The following is a 22,774-nucleotide window of genomic DNA, read 5'->3' as shown; positions in this document are numbered from 1 at the left end:
ATGAAGACGACCTTGGAGCAGCACTTGGAGGACACAACGAAGAATCGAGCCATTGTTGGAGTCCTGGGCACAGATGTGCAAGGACTTAATCTGGGCTGCTGTGGGATGCCATCAGATGAGCACGCTGGGGTGATATCTGTTCTAGTCCAGCAAGCAGCTACGCTAACCTCAGACCTCACCGATATTCCTGTGGTGTGTCTGGAATCCGATAATGGGAACATGGTTCCCTTCTCTTCCTCGGCTCTGCCTGCACAGGTGGCAGCCATCTATTACTGGGCATCATGGCTGCCCTCAGACCTCTGGTGAAGCCCAAGATCATTAAAAAGAAGACCAAGAAGTCCATCCAGCACCAGTCAGACCGATAGGTCAAAATTAAGTGCAACAGGCGGAAGCCCAGAGGCATTGACAATAGGGTGCACTGAAGATTCAAGGGCCAGATCTTGATGCCCAACATTAGTTACCTGAGAAACAAAAAAAAACGTTAACTGCATTAACTACACTCTGCAAGGAAATCCCTTGCGGAGTTCCTAGTCCACAATGTCAAGGAGTTTGAAGTGCTCCTGACGGGCAACAAATCTTACTGTGCGGCGACTGCTCACAATGTCTCCTCCAAGAACCACAAAGCCATTGTGGAAAGAGCAGCCCAACCGGCAGTCAGAGTTACCAATCCCAATGCCAGGCTGTGCCTCGAAGAAAATGAATAGTCAGCTTGTGTACACGTCATATTTGCATTAATAAAACCCTAAAACTACAAAAAAAAAAAAAAAAAATAATGACGGGGCGCCTCGGTGGCGCAGTGGATTAAGCCTCTGCCTTCGGCCCAGGTCATGATCTCATGTCTTGTGATGGAGCCACGTGTTGGGCTCTCTGCTCAGCAGGGAGCCTGCTTCCTCCTCTCTCTCTGCCTGCCTCTCTGCCTACTTGTGATCTCTCTCTGTCAAATAAATAAATAAAAATTTTTAAAAAAAGATAATGGAACGTGATGATCCAGAAATATGCTGGCATCATAGTGGCATTGCACAAAATGATCTCTTGATATCTCATATAAGTTCACCCACAGCCTGTCACAGGGGCTCAATGTTAATTACCTTATAGAACTATTAAAGTTCCAGTAGTGAGGCCATTTCTTTAGTGTGTATTGGGCACTTTCCTATTAATTTTAGAGTAAGTTGCTTTTGGACACTCAATGGACTGACTTATCAAAATATTAGTAAGAAAGGATCATGTTTTGAAGCAGCAGGTCCATGTCACTTTGTACACAGAATTTTCATATGTTCAATAAACCTGGTTGGAAGATAAAATAAAAGTTGGCAGCAGGGTCTAGTCAAGGGTCAAGGTAAACAGTGACACACATCATAGAAGCATTAAAGAGGATAAGGGACAAAGATTAAAATAATGAGTCTTGGAGAACTGAATCATAACTGGGAGTTATGGGTGAGTCCAAAACAGGAACAGGAGTTTCCAGAAGTCCGCAGAGCAATTAAGAGCAGAATAAATCCAGGTGCCCAAGACCAGTGAAACAAAGTGGAACCTTGACACAGAATCCAATCCCAAGATGGCCCCTCTTCCCTGAGCTGCCCCAGAGACTGCCTCGTGACCTGCAGCCCCTGCCCCTGCCTTCCAAAAGTTATGTATGACCTAAACTGCTTCATGAGTAGAGAACCCTGAAATTTTAGAGCTGCTAAGAAACTTAAACATTACCTAGTACATCTAATACTCAAGCAATTTGATCCCTGGGCCCCATAATACTCTTAAAGACGCTGAGGACCCCAAAGAGTTTTTGTTTAAATGTGGGCCACATCTACTGATATTGACCATCTTAGAAATTAACACCAATAAAATTTTTAAGTATTTGTTAATTTATTTTAAAATAACAATAGTAATCACATTACATGCTAACATAAACAATATGTTTTATGAAAAACAACCATATTTTACAAAACATTAAAAAATGAAGTGAAAACATTGGCATTCTTTTACATTTCTGGAAGTCTCTTTAATGTCTGGCTTAACAGATGACAGCGGGATTCTTATCCCTACTTTTGCATTTTTAGGTGTTTGATAGCACATAGGCATGTAGCCTTGAGAAAATCACTGCAGGCACACAAGAGTGGTTTTCAGCGTACAGACCCCTTGAAGGACTTTGGGAACCCCAGTGGCTCCTGGACTACACTCTGAGAACTACTGATCTGGTATAATTTGGGACTGCAGTTTCCTGTCATGTCACTTATTATCAATGTGATCTCCGCCGTGCGACTTAACCTCTCTACGCCTTGCCTTCCTTAACTGTAAAAGTGCAACTAAAAACAAAAGTTCTCTTTTACGACTACTTGCACTCCTATGGATGTTGCAGCCTCACAGTCATTTAGGTAAATAAATGAGGTGATGGATACCTGTAAATGTATAACACAAGGCTTGGCTCAAGAAAATGACTCTCCCTACTCTCGTTGTTAGTGGTTGTCACTAATTACATTCCAAGCAATGTGCCAGGCACCAATGGTCACATCAAAATGAGTAGGAAGATGGCCTGAGTTGCTTAAGAAGAGGGGAGGTAAGATAAATACACGTCTATATAGAACAAAACAGATTATGCCAGGAATGATACAAAAAAAAGGGAAAGGCCACATTCACTCACTTATTCATTCACCAAATATTAATCAATTGCTCCCCACGCACCAGAAGTGACAGCCAGGAGGGGGCTCACGTAGAGGAACCAAGTGAGGGAGAGGGCAAGTGGCAGGAGGAGGGGGGGCCACGAAGAGACGGGGGTGCCCCATGTACACATTGTATAGGCCTTCACAGGCCAATGTGATTGGGGATATAAGGAAATATTTCATGAGAAAGTGGCATTTGAGAAATTGGGAAGAGGTGGGATTTGGAAATAGAGTTGATATACACATTTTTTAATTCACTCGTTCAACAAACGTTTGATTTTCTTGCTGAGTCTGCTCTATGTTGCATGAATAAGAGTCCCTACTTTTGTTTTTAAGTTCTTTTTTAAAAGATTTTATTTTTTTATTTGAGAGACAGAGAGATCATGAGCTGGGGAGGAAGGGCAGAGAGAGAGAGGGAAGCAGATTCCCTGCTTAGCAGGGAGCCCAGCACGGGGCTCAATCCCAGGACCCCAGGATCAGGACCTGAGCTGAAGGCAGATGTTTAACCACTTAACTGACAGCCACTCAGGTGTCCCAGGATCCCTACTTTCAAAGAGGAAAATTTTGCATTTGTTTTTATTATACAAGGAATACACATTCACTTGAAAAATTAGAACATACAGGTCAGCAAAAATGAGAAAATAAAAACCACCTGCAATACCTTTATCCAGAGGGAATCCCTCTAGAGCCAGGATGAGAGTGTGGCCAATGGCACAAAATTTAAAGGGGGCGGGCAATGCTAAAAAATTCAGTCATCAAGATAAATAATATTTTATTTTTTAAAGATTTTATTTATTTATTTGACACAGAGAGATCACAAGTAGGCAGAGAGGCAGGCAGAGAGAGAGGAAGAAGCAGGCTCCCTGCTGAGCAGAGAGCCCGATGTGGGGCTCGATCCCAGGACCCTGAGACCATGACCTGAGCTGAAGGCAGAGGCTAAACCCACTGAGCCACCCAGGTGCCCACTGCTTACATTTCTGTAAGCTGAAATTCCCTACTAAATCGCAACTTTGCGTACCTTCTACTTCTTATGGGAACCTTGACTGTTAATAACCGCTGTTAACATTCCAGGTTTCAGATGTTTGCATTTTTTAAAAAAAGAAATGTTTGTTAATTTCAAGACTCCAGAAAGATTATAATTGTTTTATGTGATTATATTATGTGTTTAGGAAAACTGTTGCTATAGAAGCTTGAAACATCCTTCTTGTGGAGACTTGCTACAGAAAAATACAAGGAAAAATCACCATTCGTGTGTTTTCTATCTCTTTTCTACTTCCTCTCCACAGGGGACTGGTCAATCCTGCTTCCTTCTCTTCTCCTAGGCCAAACTCTCCATTTCCAACAATTTATAGTCTGGGGCCTGGGGTGACTCTCATATAAATTGTTCCCTCAATGAAATGCAGGGATTGGGGTGGGGGGGGGGGCATGGTTGAACAATGACCTGACTGTGCCACCGGGGAAAGTACTTGGAAAAAGACATTAAAGGTAAGAGCAGTGGGGTCACCTGGGCTGTGCTTTGTTACACATTTGAGGAGTTCAAAGGGGTTATCAGCACACTTTTGCCCCGCTGTCCACCCTCAGCCTCTCCTAACTGGTCCCCCACCCAGCCCTTGAAACTTGCCTGCTCATTCCCTGGTTCTTTTGGCACCCTGAGAACCGAGCTGTGTGTGAAGCTTTGTGCCTTGGTTTCCCTAAGACCCACGTGCCAGATTCAGCCCTAAGCCAGTGGTACCAGAGGCTGTAACTGTAGGAAGCTGGAAGGAGCTGGAAGAGCCGGCCTGCCAGTGTAAACTTCTCGCCCCCTAAATAAACCGTGCTCGTTTTCATTCAGTCCTCACTGTCTACTGACTACACTTCATGCCTATCTGATTTCAGATTTGAAAAACTGGAGGAAGGTACATCAAGTAAAAGAAAACACACAAAAGGGCCCAGAAAATGCCTCCTCTTGCCTGCTCTCCTGGGAAGCAGTGGGTGGAGGAGGATATGGTGGGGAAGACGGATCTCCTCCAGAGGAAGAAAACAAAGTTCTTGGATGGAGGAGATGTGAGAAAACCAGGACAAAGCGAGTAGAGTAAGCATCCACACAGAAGACTCAGTGAGCCGGAAAAAGGAACCACACCTGGCGGAGCCCCTGGGAGGGGTCAAGGTGTCGTGGGAAGAGCTCAGCACACAACTTTGGGAGTCCATGGGGGAACCCCTGAGGGGCAGCACTGACATCTCCTTGATGGCTGTAGGAAGGCTGGGAAACTTCCACTCCCAAACATTCTAAAGACGAAAAACATGAATCTAGGTGGAGATGGTTTGGGGTGTTGCCCCTTAATCTTCTGCTTAGATTGTTAGGAGAGTTCAGAATTTTCCTTTTTGATTCTCTCCCTTTGGGTTTGCAACATTGACAGAGTTCCTACTGTGATTCCCAGCCTGGTGCTGGGGACACAAAAGGGAGGAACACCAAGGCTCCTACAGTCCAACAGGAGAGTCAGACATGTAAAGGAATATGCATAATTACAGACGTTCATACAACCCAGAGAATGATCATTTCTATCAGGGAGGTGGGGGGTGAGAGGAGAAAGAACTGGGCATGGGGATAAGGAAAGGTTGCACAGAAAAGGCATTTCTGAACAGGGTTCAAAAAGCTGAATGGGAGTTTTTAAGGTGAAATTGGGAGTGAGGTGGAGAGGAGAACATTCTTTTAAAAAAAAGGGGGTATAAAGGAATGGAGTATGAAAAGACATGCTTCTATCTCTAACATGACAGAAGATTTGGGTAAGATATGTACCTTCCTGACTCTAAGTTCCACTTGAATAAAAAGAAATAGTGACACCCACGTAGCAAATATAATTGGTAGATTAAGAAACATTTTCAAGAACACAATGACACCCTCACACCCAAAAGGTAAATACTACCAAAACTCAGGTGAGATGTGTCTTTGGAAAAGGTGCCTAGAAAAGTTTATCCCAATATTGATTCTGGTTTTAGCTACATGGAGTCCCATTTGATCTTACTTCTGACTTCTACCCCTGGCTGTAACAGTTTTTTATAGAACTGGACAAGCAGAGACAGGGGAGTGTATTAAAATCAGAATAGAAGAAAATGAGACAGCCCAAGAGCCAGAGGGGGAAAGGTAGTAGCTCAAGGACTCCTAACGCACAACAAGCTAAATGACTCTCAGGAAGAGAATAGCATATCTTATGATTTCAAAATAATTCCTTGGGGGCACCTGGGTGGCTCAGTGGGTTAAAGCCTCTGCCTTCGGCCCAGGTCATGATCCCAGGGTCCTGGAATCGAGCCCTGCATCAGGCTCTCTGCTCAGCAGAGAGCCTGCTTCTTCCTCTCTCTCTCTGCCTGCCTCTCTGCCTACTTGTGATCTCTGTCAAATAAATAAATAAAATCTTAAAAAAAAATTCCTTGGTCATTTACATCCAGCATAAATCATAAATTTAATATGACTATTAAATGTGTTCCTGTGAAAACCATCACACACAATACTGCTAGAATCTAGCAGTTAAGATTCACCCAATCTTTTATTATGTCACTCCTTTGCTCAAGAGCTGTTGAACTATCTCTCCTGAGCAAAAGATAATGTCAAAATGTCCCTAACCTTTTATTCAAGGACTTCCACAACTGGAATCCATTCTGCCCTGCCACTTCCAACGTTTTATAAAAAATGTACATGTAACTGACATCTAACATTGTATTTGTTACTCCCAGTCTTGTTTACTAGTTCTCTGCAGAATCTTTCTTCTTTGGTAAAATTACTCAAGAAGTTCCCAAAACATGCCATACCAAGTGATTGCTGACCTTTCACAAATATGATCTTCTCTGGCTTCAATAAAAAATACAACAAACAAGAGTTGGTGAAGAAGCAGAGGAAAAGAAACCCTCAGGGACTGTTGGTGGAAATTCAAACTGGTGCAGCCACTGTGGAAAAGAGTACGGAGGTTCCTAAAAAAATTAAAAACGGGGGCACCTGGGTGGCTCAGTCAGTTAAGCATCTGCCTTCGGCTCAGGTCATGATCTCAGGGTCCAGAGATCAAGCCCTTCATCAGGGTCCCTGCTCAGTGGGAAGCCTGCTTCTCCCTCTCCCTCTGCTGTTACCCCTGCTTGTGCTCTCTCACACTTTCTCTCTGTCAAATAAATAAATAAATATTTTGTAAAAATAAAGTATATTTATGGGATTTAGATTATCTCTAAACTTCCTACACAAGATAATAAACTATGAAACTGAGTCCCCGGTGTTTAAGATATGACCATCTGTGGTAGAAAAGCACTTTAATGTGGGATGAGAGCTTATTTTTTATTGTAGTTTCACAAACCTTATTGAGTCGGGTTTTCTGTGGGTGAGTTCATTCGATCACACTGTTTAGTTATGGGGAATTTGGCACCAGTTGTGCAGCAAGTTCCTTTTTAAAGCTTGAACAAAGGTTCATTCATTCATTCCTTTCACAAGGTTCACGGAGCACTTTCTACGTGCCAGGCACTATGCTAAGTGCTAGTTATACACCAGTAAAATGTGACCCATCCTAAAGGAGTTCCCCAACATTGGTTGGAGAAACAGGACTAAGTCTTGAGCTTGAGCATAGCTTAAGCTATGCTCAAGGGATTCCGCAGCAATGATCCAATGCCACCGTCATGCTGAGTAACAATCAACCACACAATTTCAGTGATATAACCAATGCTGGGGAACTCCTTTAGGATGGGTCACATTTTACTGGTGTATAACTAGCACCTAGCATAGTGCCTGGCACATAGAAAGTGCTCAGTGAACCTGTGAAAGGAATGACCTCTACATCATCAGTGTCAAGCAACAACAAGTGGCCCCTAGACTACCAAGAGTATTCAGTTTGGCCACCTTGAGACCATAGACCAAGTCAATAACCCAATGATGGTCCTCCTTGAAACCATCATGTTACCATGATTCCCTTTATCCAGCTTCATGCCAGTCACACAAGAAGCCCAGGATCCTAGGTTCCTTATCTCCCACATTTCATCCCAAATGGCCCTGTACATCTCGTTCTCTGACCCGCATTTCCCAGCTCCCCCGTGTCCTGAAACCCTTATCAATTCATTGTCAGAATCAGCAAAATCCCCCCCCTTTTTTTTTTCAAAGTCTTTGAATTTTTTCTTCACCTTTTTGCTCTGGAAACTGGGGTCTCCTCTGAGGACACTGCTTCCTCTGCAGCCCTCTCAAGTGGTGGCTGTTTTTCTCCCCTATCCTACGGTGGAATAATCACTGTCCTCTGTTATCTCTAATATTCCCCACTGCTGCTTCCAGAACATTCTACTTCCCTCCTTCTTAACCCTGCCCAGCTTTGACTCTGAGGTTAACCAGACTATGTTACTCTTACTGCAGCCATGTGGCCGCTCTTCCTTTGTAACCCACCTCTGACACAATCTCAACATCCTTACAGACGATCCTTCCAAAATGCTTATTCTAAAATCCTTGACCTCCTCCCCTCGAAAAGCCTGTCCTCCTCCTTAGCTCAGTTATTCCCTTCGTGTCCTTGTTTCACCTCTCATCCCACTTATATTCTGTGACTCTTTATCATAATCACTCTTTTGAATACACCCTTGGCTCCCTTTCTCCTCTCTCATTTCATTACACTTTCTGACAGAACACAAGCCTTAATTAAATCTAACTCTCCACCTATGTCTACACAAGTGCAACAGCTGAACATAGCTCGAAAATTCACACACCTATGACAACTGCTCTCACTTTAAGTTTATGACCATGCACCTGCAGAGGCCTTCAATGTCACTCATCAGTCTTACTTACATTACCCTAGCGTAGTTACTAACCCTGTAGTTACTAACCCTTCCTCATTAATGGCCATTCCATACCTTCTCCTCTTTCTCCAAACTTTCTACAACTTCTTTCCTATCCTCAGACTCAGATGACAACCCTGTCAACTAGTTCACCAAGAAAATAAAAAGAGTAAGAAGAGAATGTTCACGAATTCCCAGAACATCACCTCCCCACCTACCTGCATCTGGGCTCATTCAGTCAACCTTCCCTCCTATTAATAAGGATGAACCATATGTGCTCCTAACTTGGGCCAACTCTCTACTCATGTACACCTTATTCCATCACTCCAACCACTCTCCTCTCTGTCCAGGACCATTTCCACCAATTAGTAAACAAGCTATTATTCCTCCCATCTTAAAACAAAACAAAACAAAAAACTATCTCTTGACCTCACTTCCATCTACTATCCCATTTCTCATCCCCCTTAGACACTGACAGTTGGCTATCTTCCCTACCTCCAATTCCTTTCCTCCCCACAGATTTTCATGCTTAGGATTCCTTGAATGTCTTCTAGTCAAGGTCATTAATAACATCGATCTTGCTACATCCAATGGTCAATATCCAGTCTAACTTTCTTAATATTTCTGAAGCTTTTAACATAACTAATTACTCCTTTCTCCTTGATACACCTTTTTCTCTTGGCTTCCAGGATGCTACACACCCTTGTTTTCCTCTTAACTTGCTAGTGATTCCTTCTTCTGGTTTCTCAGATCATATCTTGATCTAATCCCTGGTAAGGTCTCTCTTGTCCAATAATGTCCAGCTCCTGAACCACCAACAACATACAAGACTGAGCTTTAGGAGGAACTCCTGACTCTTTATTCCCCATTTTCACACCCTCTTTGTCCTATTAAGGGGCCGCAAGAAAGTAAGAATGAACAAGAAACTTAATACCATGTTTACCTTTTCCTTCATCCTGACCTTCCCTAATCCAACTTGTTCTCTCACTATTGAAACAAATACTTTTAACACAGGATAAGGGCCAGGGGATCCCCAGTCAGGTGTCTGCCCCCAAGGCCCAGCTCAGGAAAGCAGATTCTACTGAAGGCAATTGTCCATTTGATAACAGGATTTATAGCAACCAAAATTCCCTTCCTGGCACACTTCTTCAGGAGGTGCTGACTCTCTAGGATGTCGAGGTCCAACCTTTGCAGCCTGCAGATGTTTAACCAAAGTAGAAAGCTGTAGTCCTCTAGAATCCATTCTCCAAACCCAGCCTGTACCCTTGTCAAGCCAGACGCCAGGCCTTGGTAAGTAACACAGGGCTGGTGACCAATGTAGAGAGGGTAATGTTACTCAGGTTTCAAGTCTTGACATTCACACTGCAGGCTGTTTCATATTGACTAAAGATAATTCTGGAGCCCCCATGTGAAAAGGATCTCAAGAAAAGCCTGACTTTTTTTTAAGATTTTATTTATTTATTTGACAGAGACAGAGATAGCCAGAGAGGCAACACAAGCAAGGAAGTGTGAGAGGGAGAAGCAGGCTTCCCGCCGAGATCCTGGACCCGCTCCCAGGACCCTGGGAGCACGACCTGAGCTGAAGGTAGACGCTTAATGGCAGAGACACCCAGGTGCCCCAAGAAAGAGAATCTTAAGCAGATCCCATGCCCAGCACAGAGCCTGACACGGAGCTCGATGTCACAACCCTGAGATCAAGACATGAGCTAAAATCAAGAGTGGGACACTTAACCGACTAAGTCACCCAGGTACCCCTAACTGTTCTTTTAATGTCAGTGATCAGGAAAGACATGTAGCCAAGTGTAGCAATGAAGAAACTCCACTCCTTGTACACAGGAAGCTATGGTCTCCGTAAAGGTAGGAGTGAGTATATAACCAGCAGAAAGATTCCTTTTGACCCCTGAGAAAATCAGACTCTGCCCAGTGGCTGACTCCTTACCATGAGGGATGGTCTCCAGACTCTAAAGATGGCAAAAGTCCAAGGGGGAGGGATGGAGCACAAAGCTCTGCTGAACAGTGGTCCCTGAGAGTCAACCCTCTTGAAATCATGCTTTGAGAAGCACTTAAAGTACATACAGCCCTTTGTCAGGATTCTTCAGTAGGGACCCCTTGCAACTGGATATGATTTTGCATTTGTATGATGATCAAGTGTACATTTTCAGAGAGAGATGGTCTTTATCTTCCATCAAATTTTCTGAGACTCAAAAAGAGACTGGATCTACACAACCTTAACCCAGCTCTCTAATCTGGTACATTAGCCACATTTCAAGTGTCCGACAGCCTCATGTCTTAGTGGCTGTTGTATTAGACAATGCAGATATGTAACAGCTTTTCATCACAGAAAAGTGCTGTGGATGGTGCGGACTTAAAGGAATGGTGTTTTCCCTGTGACTGTTCCACATCCAGAAGGCCTGGATGTCAAACACTGGCGTTCAAATTTCTTCCTGCTGTGAAACACTAGAGAGTCTTGGAAGCCGCGTATCTGAATGTGCCGACTGCCAACCGGAGGCTAGTGACCAAAGGAGGCTTTTCCTTAGCTGCTGGGCACTCTACCAGCACAAATTCCTCTCAAGGAAAAGACAGTAGGTGGCATGAATTATTTAGGGATTTTGGTATATCTGAGTGATCACTATATTTGGGAAGACTTCAGAAAAACATGGAAGGAATGTATAAAGGACTGGGTTAAATTACCGGTGTTCATCAATGACCGACAAAGACCCAGTTTCTCTCTCTTTCTTTTTACATGAGGCTAGTAGAATCCCCCATGAGGTCTGCAAGGCCTGAGGATTCCATGGTGATACAGGGAACTGGGCGAGTTCTTTCTTCTTTATGAATGTTAAATTTCTATTCCTATAACTGTAGAAAGAGTTCTGCCCTGAATGAACCATTAACTACCCTTAGGAGGACAGCAAAAGGGAATAGACTCACTAGTCCTGTCCATGATCACAGAGAGAGGCAGCACTGCCGATGAGTGGAGGTTGGGTCCATAATTTTCCACTATAAGCCATATAATTGTGGATATATTGTTTAGCTTCTACTAGCCTCTATTCTATCATCTGGAAAATACGGAAATTACCTCCTAAGGCAACAGCGAAGAGGACAATGCAATGACTCCAGTAAGCACGCAGTACAGTGCTTGGCTTGTCCCCAGCTCCGAACAAGCAGGAGCTACCCTATGTTCTCTTCTTTTATAGTCTTTGTGCCTCCTAATTCCTTCCTGGGAGTGCCCTCTGTTTGGGATACCCTGGGTTTTTGTTACTGTGAATACCTATTTCCTTATGACTGTTTTCAGCCCAAACTTTCCGAAAGTTCTTCTGAACTAATCTATGAGTCACAAAATAAAGAGGCTAAGATCTGTGGTATTACCTGTAAGGAAAGAGGCGGGGCAGCTACTCGTACTGAGAAGTATGCTAAGTGTTTCATTAATCATTAAGGTCGCCATATTTACCACAGTGTTCTGTGTCACAGGGAAACTGGGAACAATCTCGGTGTCTGACGAGCAAGCACTAGAATGTTGGCATACGACAAATCCTTTCGAAGTAATGTTTTCCATAAATATTTGTTAACGTGGGTAAACGCTTATTACATAGTATGAGGTGAAAAAATCAAAGCCAAACACCCCCCATGTCTCAGCATCCCCTAGAGACACTTGTGTAAATGTGTGCCCGGAGACAGGTCAAGAATATTCAACCACAGCTCCAAACTACAAACACTTCAGATGTCAGTTAATAAGATTGTGGACAAATTGTGGTATATTCACAATATGTTTCAAGGATAACCAGAACAAATTAAAAAGCCCCTATAACTATATGCAGCATCATGATGAGTTTTACAAGTATAATATGAAACCAAAAAAAGCAAAAATCAAAAAAGCACATGTGCTATGATTCTACTTACATAAAGCTCAAATTGGGGAAATTTTAATTGTCTTGATTAAGATGACAGACTGTAGAGTAGAGGGCTCCTCGCTGGCTCAGTTGGTGGAGTGTGCAACTCTTGATCTAGGGGTTGTAAGTTTGAGCCACACGGTGGATGCAGAGATTACTTAAAAATAAAAAAAAATTTTTTTTAAAGATTTTATTTATTTATTTGACATTTAGAGATCACAAGTAGGCAGAGAGGCAGGCAGAGAGAGAGGGGGGAAAGCAGGCTCCCTGCCAAGCAGAGAGCCGGATGCGGGGCTCGATCCCACGACCCTGAGATCATGACCTGAGCTGAAGGCAGAGGCTTAACCCACTGAGCCACCAAGGCACCCCCAAAAATTAAAAAATTTAAAAAAAAAAGATGACAAAGCATAAGGAAAAGCAATGAACCACTTACCACGACAGTGATCACCTCTGAGTAACAAGGACGGGAGGAGGTTGTGGGAGGGGAGGGATATGGTGAAACAGCTCTGATAATGAATGTCCTGGTTTCTTTTTTTAAGAGGCAGTTCCTTTCTGTTACTTGTTACATTGTACCTTCCTGCCCTTATTCTAATTTTGTAATTCTAGATGTTTTAAAATAAAGACAAACGGAAAACAAGTATAAATCTTTATTTTCCAGGGTGTTCTCAATAATACAGATTTCTGCATGTCTGGGAAAAAAGATCAAGAATGGTTTTCTCTGGGCAGCAAAATCTAAAGGGATTTATATTGTCTTCCTTACACATTTTGTAGTTTCCAAGTTTTTAAATAAGGAACAAGTATTCACTTTTATAAAAAGAATAAAAGCAGAACCACCAACTGTTCGGTTCTGGCTCTTCAATGTACAGCATGGAGTCAGTTTGAGGAAGAAAAATCTGTCTCTTCTCCCTGCTGGGGAGAGATTGGGAGAGTGGGAGGGCCACACAGTTGAAATCCCACCACTATAGTTCTGGTCATTTGTGCCAGTGTTGAAGCCTTAGGAGGCTCAGCTGAGGGAAACCAGGAAAGACACTTTACAGATTATCCTAGGACTCCTATAACTCTGCCTGCTCTCTCTTTCAAACCTAGAAAATGGGCCAGCGAGTGAGCAAGAAGAAAGAGGTACTATGATTAACTACCACTTTTTCTCAACATTTATTTTTTTATTTCAGTGATAGCGTAGCGGGGAGGAGCAGAGGAAGAGGGTAAGAGAAACCGGAGCGGGGAGCTGGACTTGGGACGCATCTGACCCTGAGGTCAGACCTGAGCTGAAACCAAGACCTGAAATGTCTAACCGACTGCGCCTCCCAGGCGTCCAACTACCACTTTTTAATTCATTATTGTCATAATATTGTATTAGGGGTATGACATGCATTAATCCTGCCCTAACATTCACAAGAATTTTATAAAGTAGATATATATTTTACAGTGATATTCCAGGGCTAGGAGAGGTGGGAAGGACTTGCTTGCCCAGATGTCTGAATGCAAAGTCAGTGGCTTTTACACTGGGCTGCAATTTAAACTTACTTGAGGATTCTCCTCTGTTGTTTACACTCACAAAGATCATGTGAAGTAGCTCAGAACAGTTGTGTGATATGCCAAAGGCCACGCAGCTAGTAAGAAACTACAAGTTTTAATAACTTGTTTCTTTTTTTCTTGTGGAGGTAATTATGTTTCTTGCACTAAATGCCAATAGATTTTTGCCCTCCCATACATTTAGTTATTTCATCTAGCTAATTATCTAGTTAAAATCTCCTGTAAGAAGGGTCGAAGATGTTGAACATGACACAGAGGCCAAAAAAAAAAAAAAAAAGAAGTTATCTCCCTAAATCCAGTGGAGTGAGCAGGCAGGTACAATCCAGAAATAGCATTCAGCTTTTCTCCTCTTTTTTGCAACAGAGATAAGATTAAGGGAAGAATAAAGTTTAAGATCTTGTGGGTATTTGGTTTGTAATTGTCTCTGATTTCCCTATCGACCTCATCTCCCAGGTCTCCTTTTTCTTTTCTTTGCTTCTCCCGGTCTACCGAGAACAGACTCTCCCAGCACCGGAGTCTCTCTGTGTTAAAGCTGCTAATACCAAGGCTCCTCGGGAGTGAGCGCTTTCTCAACACCGTCTTGGAAGGTGGGTCACTCTTCGGGCAGAAGGGAGAGGGCAGTGGAATTTGTTCTGAGTAAGGACGGTTATGCAGAATGCAAGGAGGAAGAGGAAGCCGATAGGGGAGCTGGTGAGTCAGAGGAGAAAAGCACAACTTGGCTAGCAGTGAGCCTCTCTAAAGCAGTGGAGAAGCCTAAGCTATTATCAAGGTAAGAAGAGAGTTTTCTTTATACCCCACTCCGCAGGGGGGCCATTGTCCCAGGGCTCCTGGGACGGAGTATCAGAAAACCTCCCGCAGCTGACCTAAGGATTTTAAAGGCAATGGAGGAGAAGGGGGGTTGTGGAGGACGGCTAAATCAGAGTCACCTGGAGAATCTTCCTGAAAAAGCACAAGCTGCTTGCCAATAGCTCCCTCGTCCCCACCCAGCCCCATCTCTCACAGGATCTGAAAAAGCAGAGAATGCCAGTAGGGCTATACTGATAGATGTTCTGTAGATGGTCTCCTGGTGCATCTAACTTACTCTGATCCCGGCTTCTGAGTTCAAGTTTCTATACTTCCTGGAGCTTCTCTGCTCGGGTGCTAGAGAATGGCAGATGGGAGGTGGAGGGAGCTGTAGGTTCTCTAGCTCAGGCAGGGTGTGAAGTGATCACTGAATGCTCGCATCCCTGACACTCAACAGACCTGGGGTCTGATTCAGGTAGGGCTGTTTCCACCGCTGAGTCTATCAGTTAGCGTTCAGTTTACTTATTCTGAAAAATGAGTGTGTGGATTATCTGTGTAATTATCAGCTGTCATGGTTGTGGCTGAATGGGCTTTCAAAGTTGCGGAGAGTGCTACTCAGACATAAAAGATTAAGTTATGAGGCAGGCACATCAGCCGAAGCAGAAGAGACTTTTGTCCCGTAGGGCCTCAGACCAGTCTAGAGCTTCTAATTGGAAGTGAAATACAGTTATATGTGCAAAATAAAACTATCTTGCCTACCTTCCTCGCCCGCATCAATGAGCGCACCTCAAGTACTAAAAACTGCTCTACAGATTACGTTACTTGGTCATCATTCGGTAAATGCTGCAGGCGCTGTTTCCGGCACACTGGAGACGGAGCAGTGGTGGTGGCCCAGGTCCAACCCTCCTGGCACTTCCGGTCTAATCAGCGTTTGTTACCACAGGGTCACCTTTACCCAGGTGCTTATCCCTGAGGTTTTTCTGAGTCTGTAGGTGTATGTCTGGATTTCGGTTTCTCCAATCCGACTCTGAATTCTCGGTTTGTGAAAATATCTTCTGCCATCTGTAACTTGGGGTTATGGGAGCATAATCTCCCTGGGGGATCTAAGTTAGGAATGTGCCAGGGGCTGGAATCCAGGGCTCTTTAAATTGCCTGTTATTTTTTCCCTCAGAATTCCTCATTTTCTTTTTCTTTCTTTCTTTCTTTCTCTCTCTCTTTTTTTTTAAAGATTTGATTTGACAGAGACAGCACACAAGCAGGGAGAGTGGCAGGCAGAGGGAGAGGGAGAAGAAGGCTCCCCGCTGAGCAGGGAGCCCAATGCAGGGCTGGATCCCAGGACCCTGAGATCATGACCTGAGCTGAAGGCAGAGGCTTAAACGACTGAGTCATCCAGGCACGCCCCGCGCCCCCACTCATTTTGTTTCTAAAAGAACTACACAGTACCCATTTGGGGGTCATCCAGGCTCCCGGGTGAGGTCATATTGATGATAGTGTTTTTTAAGAATATGCCACTCACCCCTCATTGGCACAACCTGTTTTTAAAGTATTGGCTGGGGTGGGGGGCAATGGTGACAGGATGTGGTGAGGGTTTTCTCTGTTTTTTTTTTTTCTTTTCCTAACTTAGCTAGTTAGACAAGAGAAGTAGTCTGAGTGGTCTTGTGCCTTGCAATACACTTTTATTTCTTTTCTTTTTTCTTTTTTAAGATTTAGTTCTTTTTTAAGATTAATTATTTAGGAAGAGGGATGAGAGAGGGAGAGAAGCAGACTCCCCGCTGAGCAAGGCTGATCTCATAACCCTGTGATCACAACCTGAGCCGAAATCAAGAGTCAGATGCTCAACCAACTGAGCACCCAGATGGCCTGCTTCTCTTTCTTATTAGTTTTAAAAAAATAGTGTTCATGGCTTTTTATTTGTAGCCTTCCTTAATACATACTCACTGTAGAACGCCCCCCCCTCTTTTTTTTTGGAGTAAGGTTAACTGTGCCGTACCATCAAATCTCTGCCTTTAACTTTAATATTTCGCTCCATACACTTGAGATAGTTTTGGTTCTGTGCTCAATATTCAACAGAATCACCTAAATTTTAGTAACTGAGGGGCGCCTGGGTGGCTCAGTGGGTTAAGCCGCTGCCTTCGGCTCAGGTCATGATCTCAGGGTCCTGGGATCGAGTCCCGCATCGGGCTCTCTGCTCAGCAAGAAGCCTGCTTCCTCCTCTCTCTCTCTCTGCCTGCCTCTCCGTCTACTTGTGATCTCTCTCTGTCAAATAAATAAATAAAATCTTTAAAAAAAAAAATTTTAGTAACTGATACTACAGAGACACCCCTGTGCATTTTAAAAAGTTTCCGTTTCTCAAAGGATCTCATTCGGTTATCTGCTTTCCAGCCATTATTCCTCTTCCCCTATTCAACTACTGATTTAATCAACAAGTATTTAAAGAGCCTTAATCACTTACAAGATAAGACATAGTATTTACCCTTAAGCAGACCAGTGGTAGAAATAAATTCTTCTATGGCTATTTACTCTAGAGTGAGAGATGGATGCTACTTGAAAGTTTAGAGAACTCGATCTTGGGAGGAAGGGCTTCTAAATAACAGGAAAGAACTAAAAGTAAAGTCTGGTGCCTAAAGTGCTGAAAAGCAGGAGACTGACAGGGGATCAAAGACCAGACCATGAAGGCCCCAGGCTACAAGTCTTGGGGATTTTGATTTAATCCTGTGTGTGCTGTAAAGTTACAGAAGGATGTCAAGGAGAGGACTGATAGACTTGTGCTTTAGGAAAGACAGGTTTGGGCAGCAGTGGTTGATGGGGAATTTGAGAGACAGAAGAAAAAGGCTACTTACTGTCAAAGGCCAGGCCAGAGATGAGCACAGTGGGGATTCTGACAACAGGGCGGGAGGGGTTCAAGCTTGCAACGCAACAGCCAGGAAAGAACACTTGGGAAGGTGGATCAGGGACTCGGAAATGGAGTCGTGACACACACTTCTCACAAACGCTTACCAACTCCAAGGACTATAGAGGAGGTTAGTGCAGGACAAGGGGAGAGGTGGAACTTAGATTAGAGGAGACTGCCATAAAAAACCCAATTTGCCCTTTCTTCATGGAGCCACATTTGCTTGCTTCTCCCAGGCCCTCAAGAGTATCCATCTCTACTGCTGATTACGATCTCTGCAGACCTGAGCTTTGCCTGTGGTATTTCTTGGCTGTCCTGGCTAGCCCCATCATGGGTTGCCTAGATCCAGGAAGTACCTAGATCCCAGTGACAAGAGATGGGACTCACTTTTCAAAAGCATATTTTCTTCCTGGCCAGCATGAATGCTATGGTAAGAAAAAGCAGAGAAAGAAATCAAAGGGTTTCCATGGGAATTCCTGAGAACTGTGAACAACTGAAGCCTGAGGATAACTGGGGACAGGTCAGGAGGCGTGGCTCCAGCTCTGGGAGAGAACGGGCATGAAGCCAGGAGCTACTTGTATGCAGGGAGGACTTAGAGCCATTGATCCTGCTCAGGACACTGAGTTGGTCCAAAGCCAGGATTAGGGAGAGAGTATAACTCTGAAAGATCTATATTCCCAATCCTTAAGAAATGTTAGTTTCTTTTTGAGTTGATTACAGGCCCTGCATATAAAATTCTACCATGCTTTCCTTATAAATGTGCACAGTTCAAGGCTTTCTCTTCTTTACTTTTCTCTCTCTTTTGCTTTGTTGTTTCCTATCTTTGTTCCAAAATTTTCCAGATACTCACATTACCTTTGGGAGAGGATCTCTTGCTAAAGGCATTTCCTAAGTCTTTGGGAGGTAGGGGTAGAGGAGGCCAATCTTGGGCTGTTATTAATAATGTCCTAGTTTCTAATAATTTCCTCTTGGGCTTGAGTCTGAAAGACCTAAGAGCATATCTTAGCTTCTCCTGTTCTAACCTTCAGGGCAAAGGAAGGAATTACCACTCACTGACATTTCCCTGGCACATAGCAAAGTAACCTTGGCCATGAAGGAGAGATGACCCTCACTGGATCCTTTTGGCAATAAGGAGGAAATACATTGTTGTAATGAATGCAAGAGAAGAGTTTCTATGGCACAAGGTTTGGCTTGGGTCAGTACATACTTCCCAGAAGGTTCAGGGGACTTCCAAGGGAAGCATGCTGCATCTCTTCAGGAAGCAACCTATAAACTTGCTTTTATATTTATATATTCCTCCTTGAAAATCTATACCCTAGAATTTCTGCAGCTCTGGATAAAATGAATGGTTTGTGACAAGTATGAAGACCATCCGGGTGACAGATGGCAAAGCTACACGCACGTGTATTTTTTGACTCTGCAGTTCCCCTTCTGGGGATTTAGTTTACATAAACGTGTAATGATGTATAAGCATCAGGTCATTACCGATGTTTCTGAAATGGCAAAAGAGCTGGAAATAAGCCAGAAGCCAAGCAATGAGGCAACTAAATAAATTGTGGTGTATCTGCATGATAGAACTCTATGTGGTGGTAAAATGGAGTGAGGAAGTGCTTTATGTGCTACCATGGAAAGCTCGCCAAGACACACTATAAAGTTAAAAAAAAGCAAGGTGTGTATAGTTTGCTATGTTTTCTGTTATAAAGAGGGGGAAAATTAAGACTACACATACATTTGAATTTTCTTGGGTGTGTAGAAAGCAAATGAAAAGACACATAAGAAATCCAGTTGCTATCTGGGGGCAAGGTGGGAAACAGGCAGATGGGGGATATGGACTGGAGTAGACTTTCTCTGTACAGTAACAACCAAACATCAGCAAGCAGATTTATCCTAGCTGTGAGTACAGTGGAAGTTACTGATTCAACAGCTGGTAAAATTCTTAGGTGTTCTTTCCCCCAGAAAAATACTGTGACCCGTCATTAAGGTATATCATTAACACTGTTTACAAAGAGCTCTAGAAGTTTTCTAATTTAACTATAATCTTCATCCACAGACAGAACTGCTTGTCATAGTACTCCACCCCCCACCCCGCCGACACCTGTTAAAGACTTGCAGTGTGACAGGCTAGAGACTCAGGCTGGTACGTGTTCCCGTTAAGTCCTGTGTGCATGCAGGATTGTAGGAAGCCTTATTTTATTTATTTTTTTAAAAGATTTTATTTATTCGACACAGAGAGAGAACACAAGCAGGGGGAGTGGCAGGCAGAGGGAGAGGGAGAAGCAGGCTCACTAAGCCCAAGGCAGATGCTTAACCGACTGAGTTGCCCAGGCACCCCTAATGTATTTTGTTTTTTAAAGCTGGAAGGAAGAATATCTTGGGTGTATAATAATTAGCACCCTGTGGGTGCCTGGCTGGCTCAGTCGTGGACGTCGGAGCATGGGACTTTTTGATTGCAGGATTGTGAGTTTGAGCCCCATATTGGGTATGCAGATTATGCCAAAATAAGATGTTTTTTTAAAAAACCAGCACCTTGCTACTATTAATATTTTACACTGTGTGAAACAGCTATTCTGTTCTATCTCTCAGTAGTTGTTTGTGCTACGAAGTCACCCCAAATGATCCAGATTCATCTTAACCCTTAAAGAACCATTAACCTTAAACCATTAAAAAAACCCTCAGAATAACATTCTAGCATGGCAGTGGGAACCATGGTCTTTTCAGCCTTGATTATAAAGGGAGTAAGTTGAGGGCTGCCACCAGTCTGTATGAGTCTTAGTGTGAAATATTAAGTAGAATTCATTTCTCTAGATATTTTTTAAAAGATTTTATGTATTTATATATTTATTTATTTATTTAATTGATTTATTTCAAGGGACTGCACAAGCAGCGGGGAGAGGGAGAAAGAGAATCCCAAGCAGACTCCCTACTAAGCATGGAACCCAAAATGGGGCTCAATCAAGAGTTGGCCGCTTAACTGACTGAGCACCCAGGCACCCATCTCTAGATGTTTAACATCTAACAACTGGAAAATCATCCTAATGTTCTTATTCTGTTGGACCAAAATACTTTACTGTCACCTACGAGAACATTTTTTAATAAAAAATATCTTAAAATTTTGAGGAGATGGCATTCTCTAGGGTTGTGCAGTACATAACCTGGCCATCTGTACTGAGATGCCCTGATTGGATTGTGTCAAGCAGTTAAGCATTCCCCCAAGCAGCAGCACAGTGGCTAACAGGTCGCAGGTAACTGTAGCTCTTAGCTTGGTTTGCCACACTGCCACCGAGTCAGCTGTTAAGGAGACAACAATTAAAGCTAAATAGATTCAGACAGTTTCCGAGCTATACAGATGTCAGGTCAGCACTGGGCCAGTTCCTCCTAAACCCACAGGATGATGCCAAACCAGAGGGGACCAGATGACAGGTGCCATGGGCAACTGGCTCTGCCACTGAGGAGACAACTCCAAACTCGAGCCAAACAGTTTTACAGCCTGCAGCCATATCCTTTAGGGGACTGAAGCCTGTGCTTGGTTGAGATGAAGGAAGGTAATGAGAAATGGCCTATGGCAATTTCCCTCAAGACAGGAGAGGTAGGTGAACGGTGGCCTTGAGGTCATTCCTCCCAAGTCAGCTTATTTCCCTTAGTTTCAGAAGGAATCACAGAGCATTCAGCCAAAATTTGGTGAGACTGTGGTTAAGCTTTGCCTAAATGGCCTGTGTGGAGGCATGCATGTCACCAAGGTGTCAGAGTGGAGCTATTCCTCTAAGTCGATGAAATATGGCTATGTTCAGGCACTTTTGGTAACTCACTGGACAAGAAAGACCAGGAAGAAGGAAGTAAAGAGCCTAAAATAAATAGAACTTAATGACACACTAACTGCAAGGGATGGGAATTGATTAAAAGGATTTACATAGTTGGCTGCCAGAAGTTTCTGGCGCTCTAGGTTGCTCCTTGCTGGGGGTCAGGGGAAAAAAATGGCTTTGTCAAGAAAGGGGATGGAAGGCAGACACCAAAACGGAAGCCTAACACAGCCCTTCTGCTTGTTCCTTAAAGTTCTTCCACTTCGCCATGATGATACTGCCCAAAAAAATGAGGCCACTGCTGTTTCTGATTTCCCAGGTGGCCATCTTTGCCCTGTTCTTCCACCTATATGGCCACAACTTCAACTCCCTGTCCACCAAGGCGGAGCCCAAGCCCATGCACGTGCTGGTCCTGTCTTCCTGGCGCTCCGGCTCTTCTTTTGTGGGACAGCTTTTTGCACAGCACCCGGACGTCTTCTACCTGATGGAGCCCGCCTGGCACATCTGGATGACCTTCACACACAGCACCGCCTGGAGGCTGCAGATGGCAGTGAGGGACCTGATCCGTGCTGTTTTTCTGTGTGACATGAGTGTCTTTGATGCCTACATGAAACCCGGTCCTCGAAGACAGTCCAGCCTCTTCCAGTGGGAGAACAGCAGGGCCCTGTGCTCCCCGCCTGCCTGCAACGTCTTCTCCCGGGATATGATCATCCCCCAGACTCACTGCAAGCTTCTGTGCAGTCAGCAGCCTTTTGAGGTGGTAGAGAAGGCCTGTCGCTCCTACAGCCACGTGGTGCTCAAGGAGGTGCGCTTCTTTAACCTGAAGGTGCTCTACCCACTGCTGAGAGACCCCTCCCTCAATCTGCACATTGTGCACCTGGTACGGGACCCCCGGGCGGTGTTCCGTTCTCGAGAACGCACCACTGGAGAACTCAGTCTTGACAGCCGCACTGTGTTGGGGGAGCATTGGGAGAAACTCAAGGAGGAGGATCAGCCTTACTCTGTGATGCAGGTCATCTGCCAAAGCCAGCTGGAGATCTATAAGGCTGTGCAGTCCTTGCCCAAAGCCCTGAGGCAACGCTACATGCTCATACGCTATGAGGACCTGGTCCGGGACCCCACTGGCCAGACTGCCCAAATGTATAAATATGTGGGACTGAAATTCTTGCCTCACCTCCAGACCTGGGTGTACAACATCACTAGAGGCAAGGGCACGGGTAGTCACGCCTTCCACACTAATGCCAGGAATGCCCTCAATATCTCCCAGGCCTGGCGCTGGACCTTGCCTTACAAGAAGGTTTCTCGACTTCAGAAAGTCTGCAGTGATACCATGACTTTGCTGGGCTACCACCTTGTCAGATCAGAGCAAGAGCAGAAAAACCTGTCCCTGGACCTTCTGTCTGCATGGACTCCCTCCAAGTAAGTCCACCAAGAGGACGGAAGAGGCTCTGTTCCCAGCGGGCACCA

General features: G+C 44.2%; 1 protein-coding gene and 1 pseudogene across 1 annotated transcript; both read left to right on the top strand.

Moving 5' to 3' along the window:
- The first annotated feature begins 281 nt into the window (after positions 1–281).
- LOC111153018 lies at positions 282–704 on the top strand (annotated as a pseudogene).
- A 20,832-nt stretch (positions 705–21,536) lies between these two features.
- LOC111153039 (carbohydrate sulfotransferase 4) lies at positions 21,537–22,730 on the top strand. Its single transcript, XM_022511847.1, has one exon. It carries the CDS (start codon positions 21,576–21,578, stop codon positions 22,728–22,730), a length of 1,155 nt encoding a protein of 384 aa, XP_022367555.1. The 5' UTR covers positions 21,537–21,575.
- The last annotated feature ends 44 nt before the right edge of the window (positions 22,731–22,774 follow it).

The sequence above is a fragment of the Enhydra lutris genome, unplaced genomic scaffold, assembly GCF_002288905.1.
Source record: "Enhydra lutris kenyoni isolate GAN:26980312 unplaced genomic scaffold, ASM228890v2 scaffoldscaffold30, whole genome shotgun sequence".
Classification (NCBI taxonomy): Eukaryota; Metazoa; Chordata; class Mammalia; order Carnivora; family Mustelidae; genus Enhydra; species Enhydra lutris.
The sequence above is the reverse complement of the archived record's forward strand: the minus strand, read 5'-3'. Positions and strand labels throughout refer to the sequence as shown.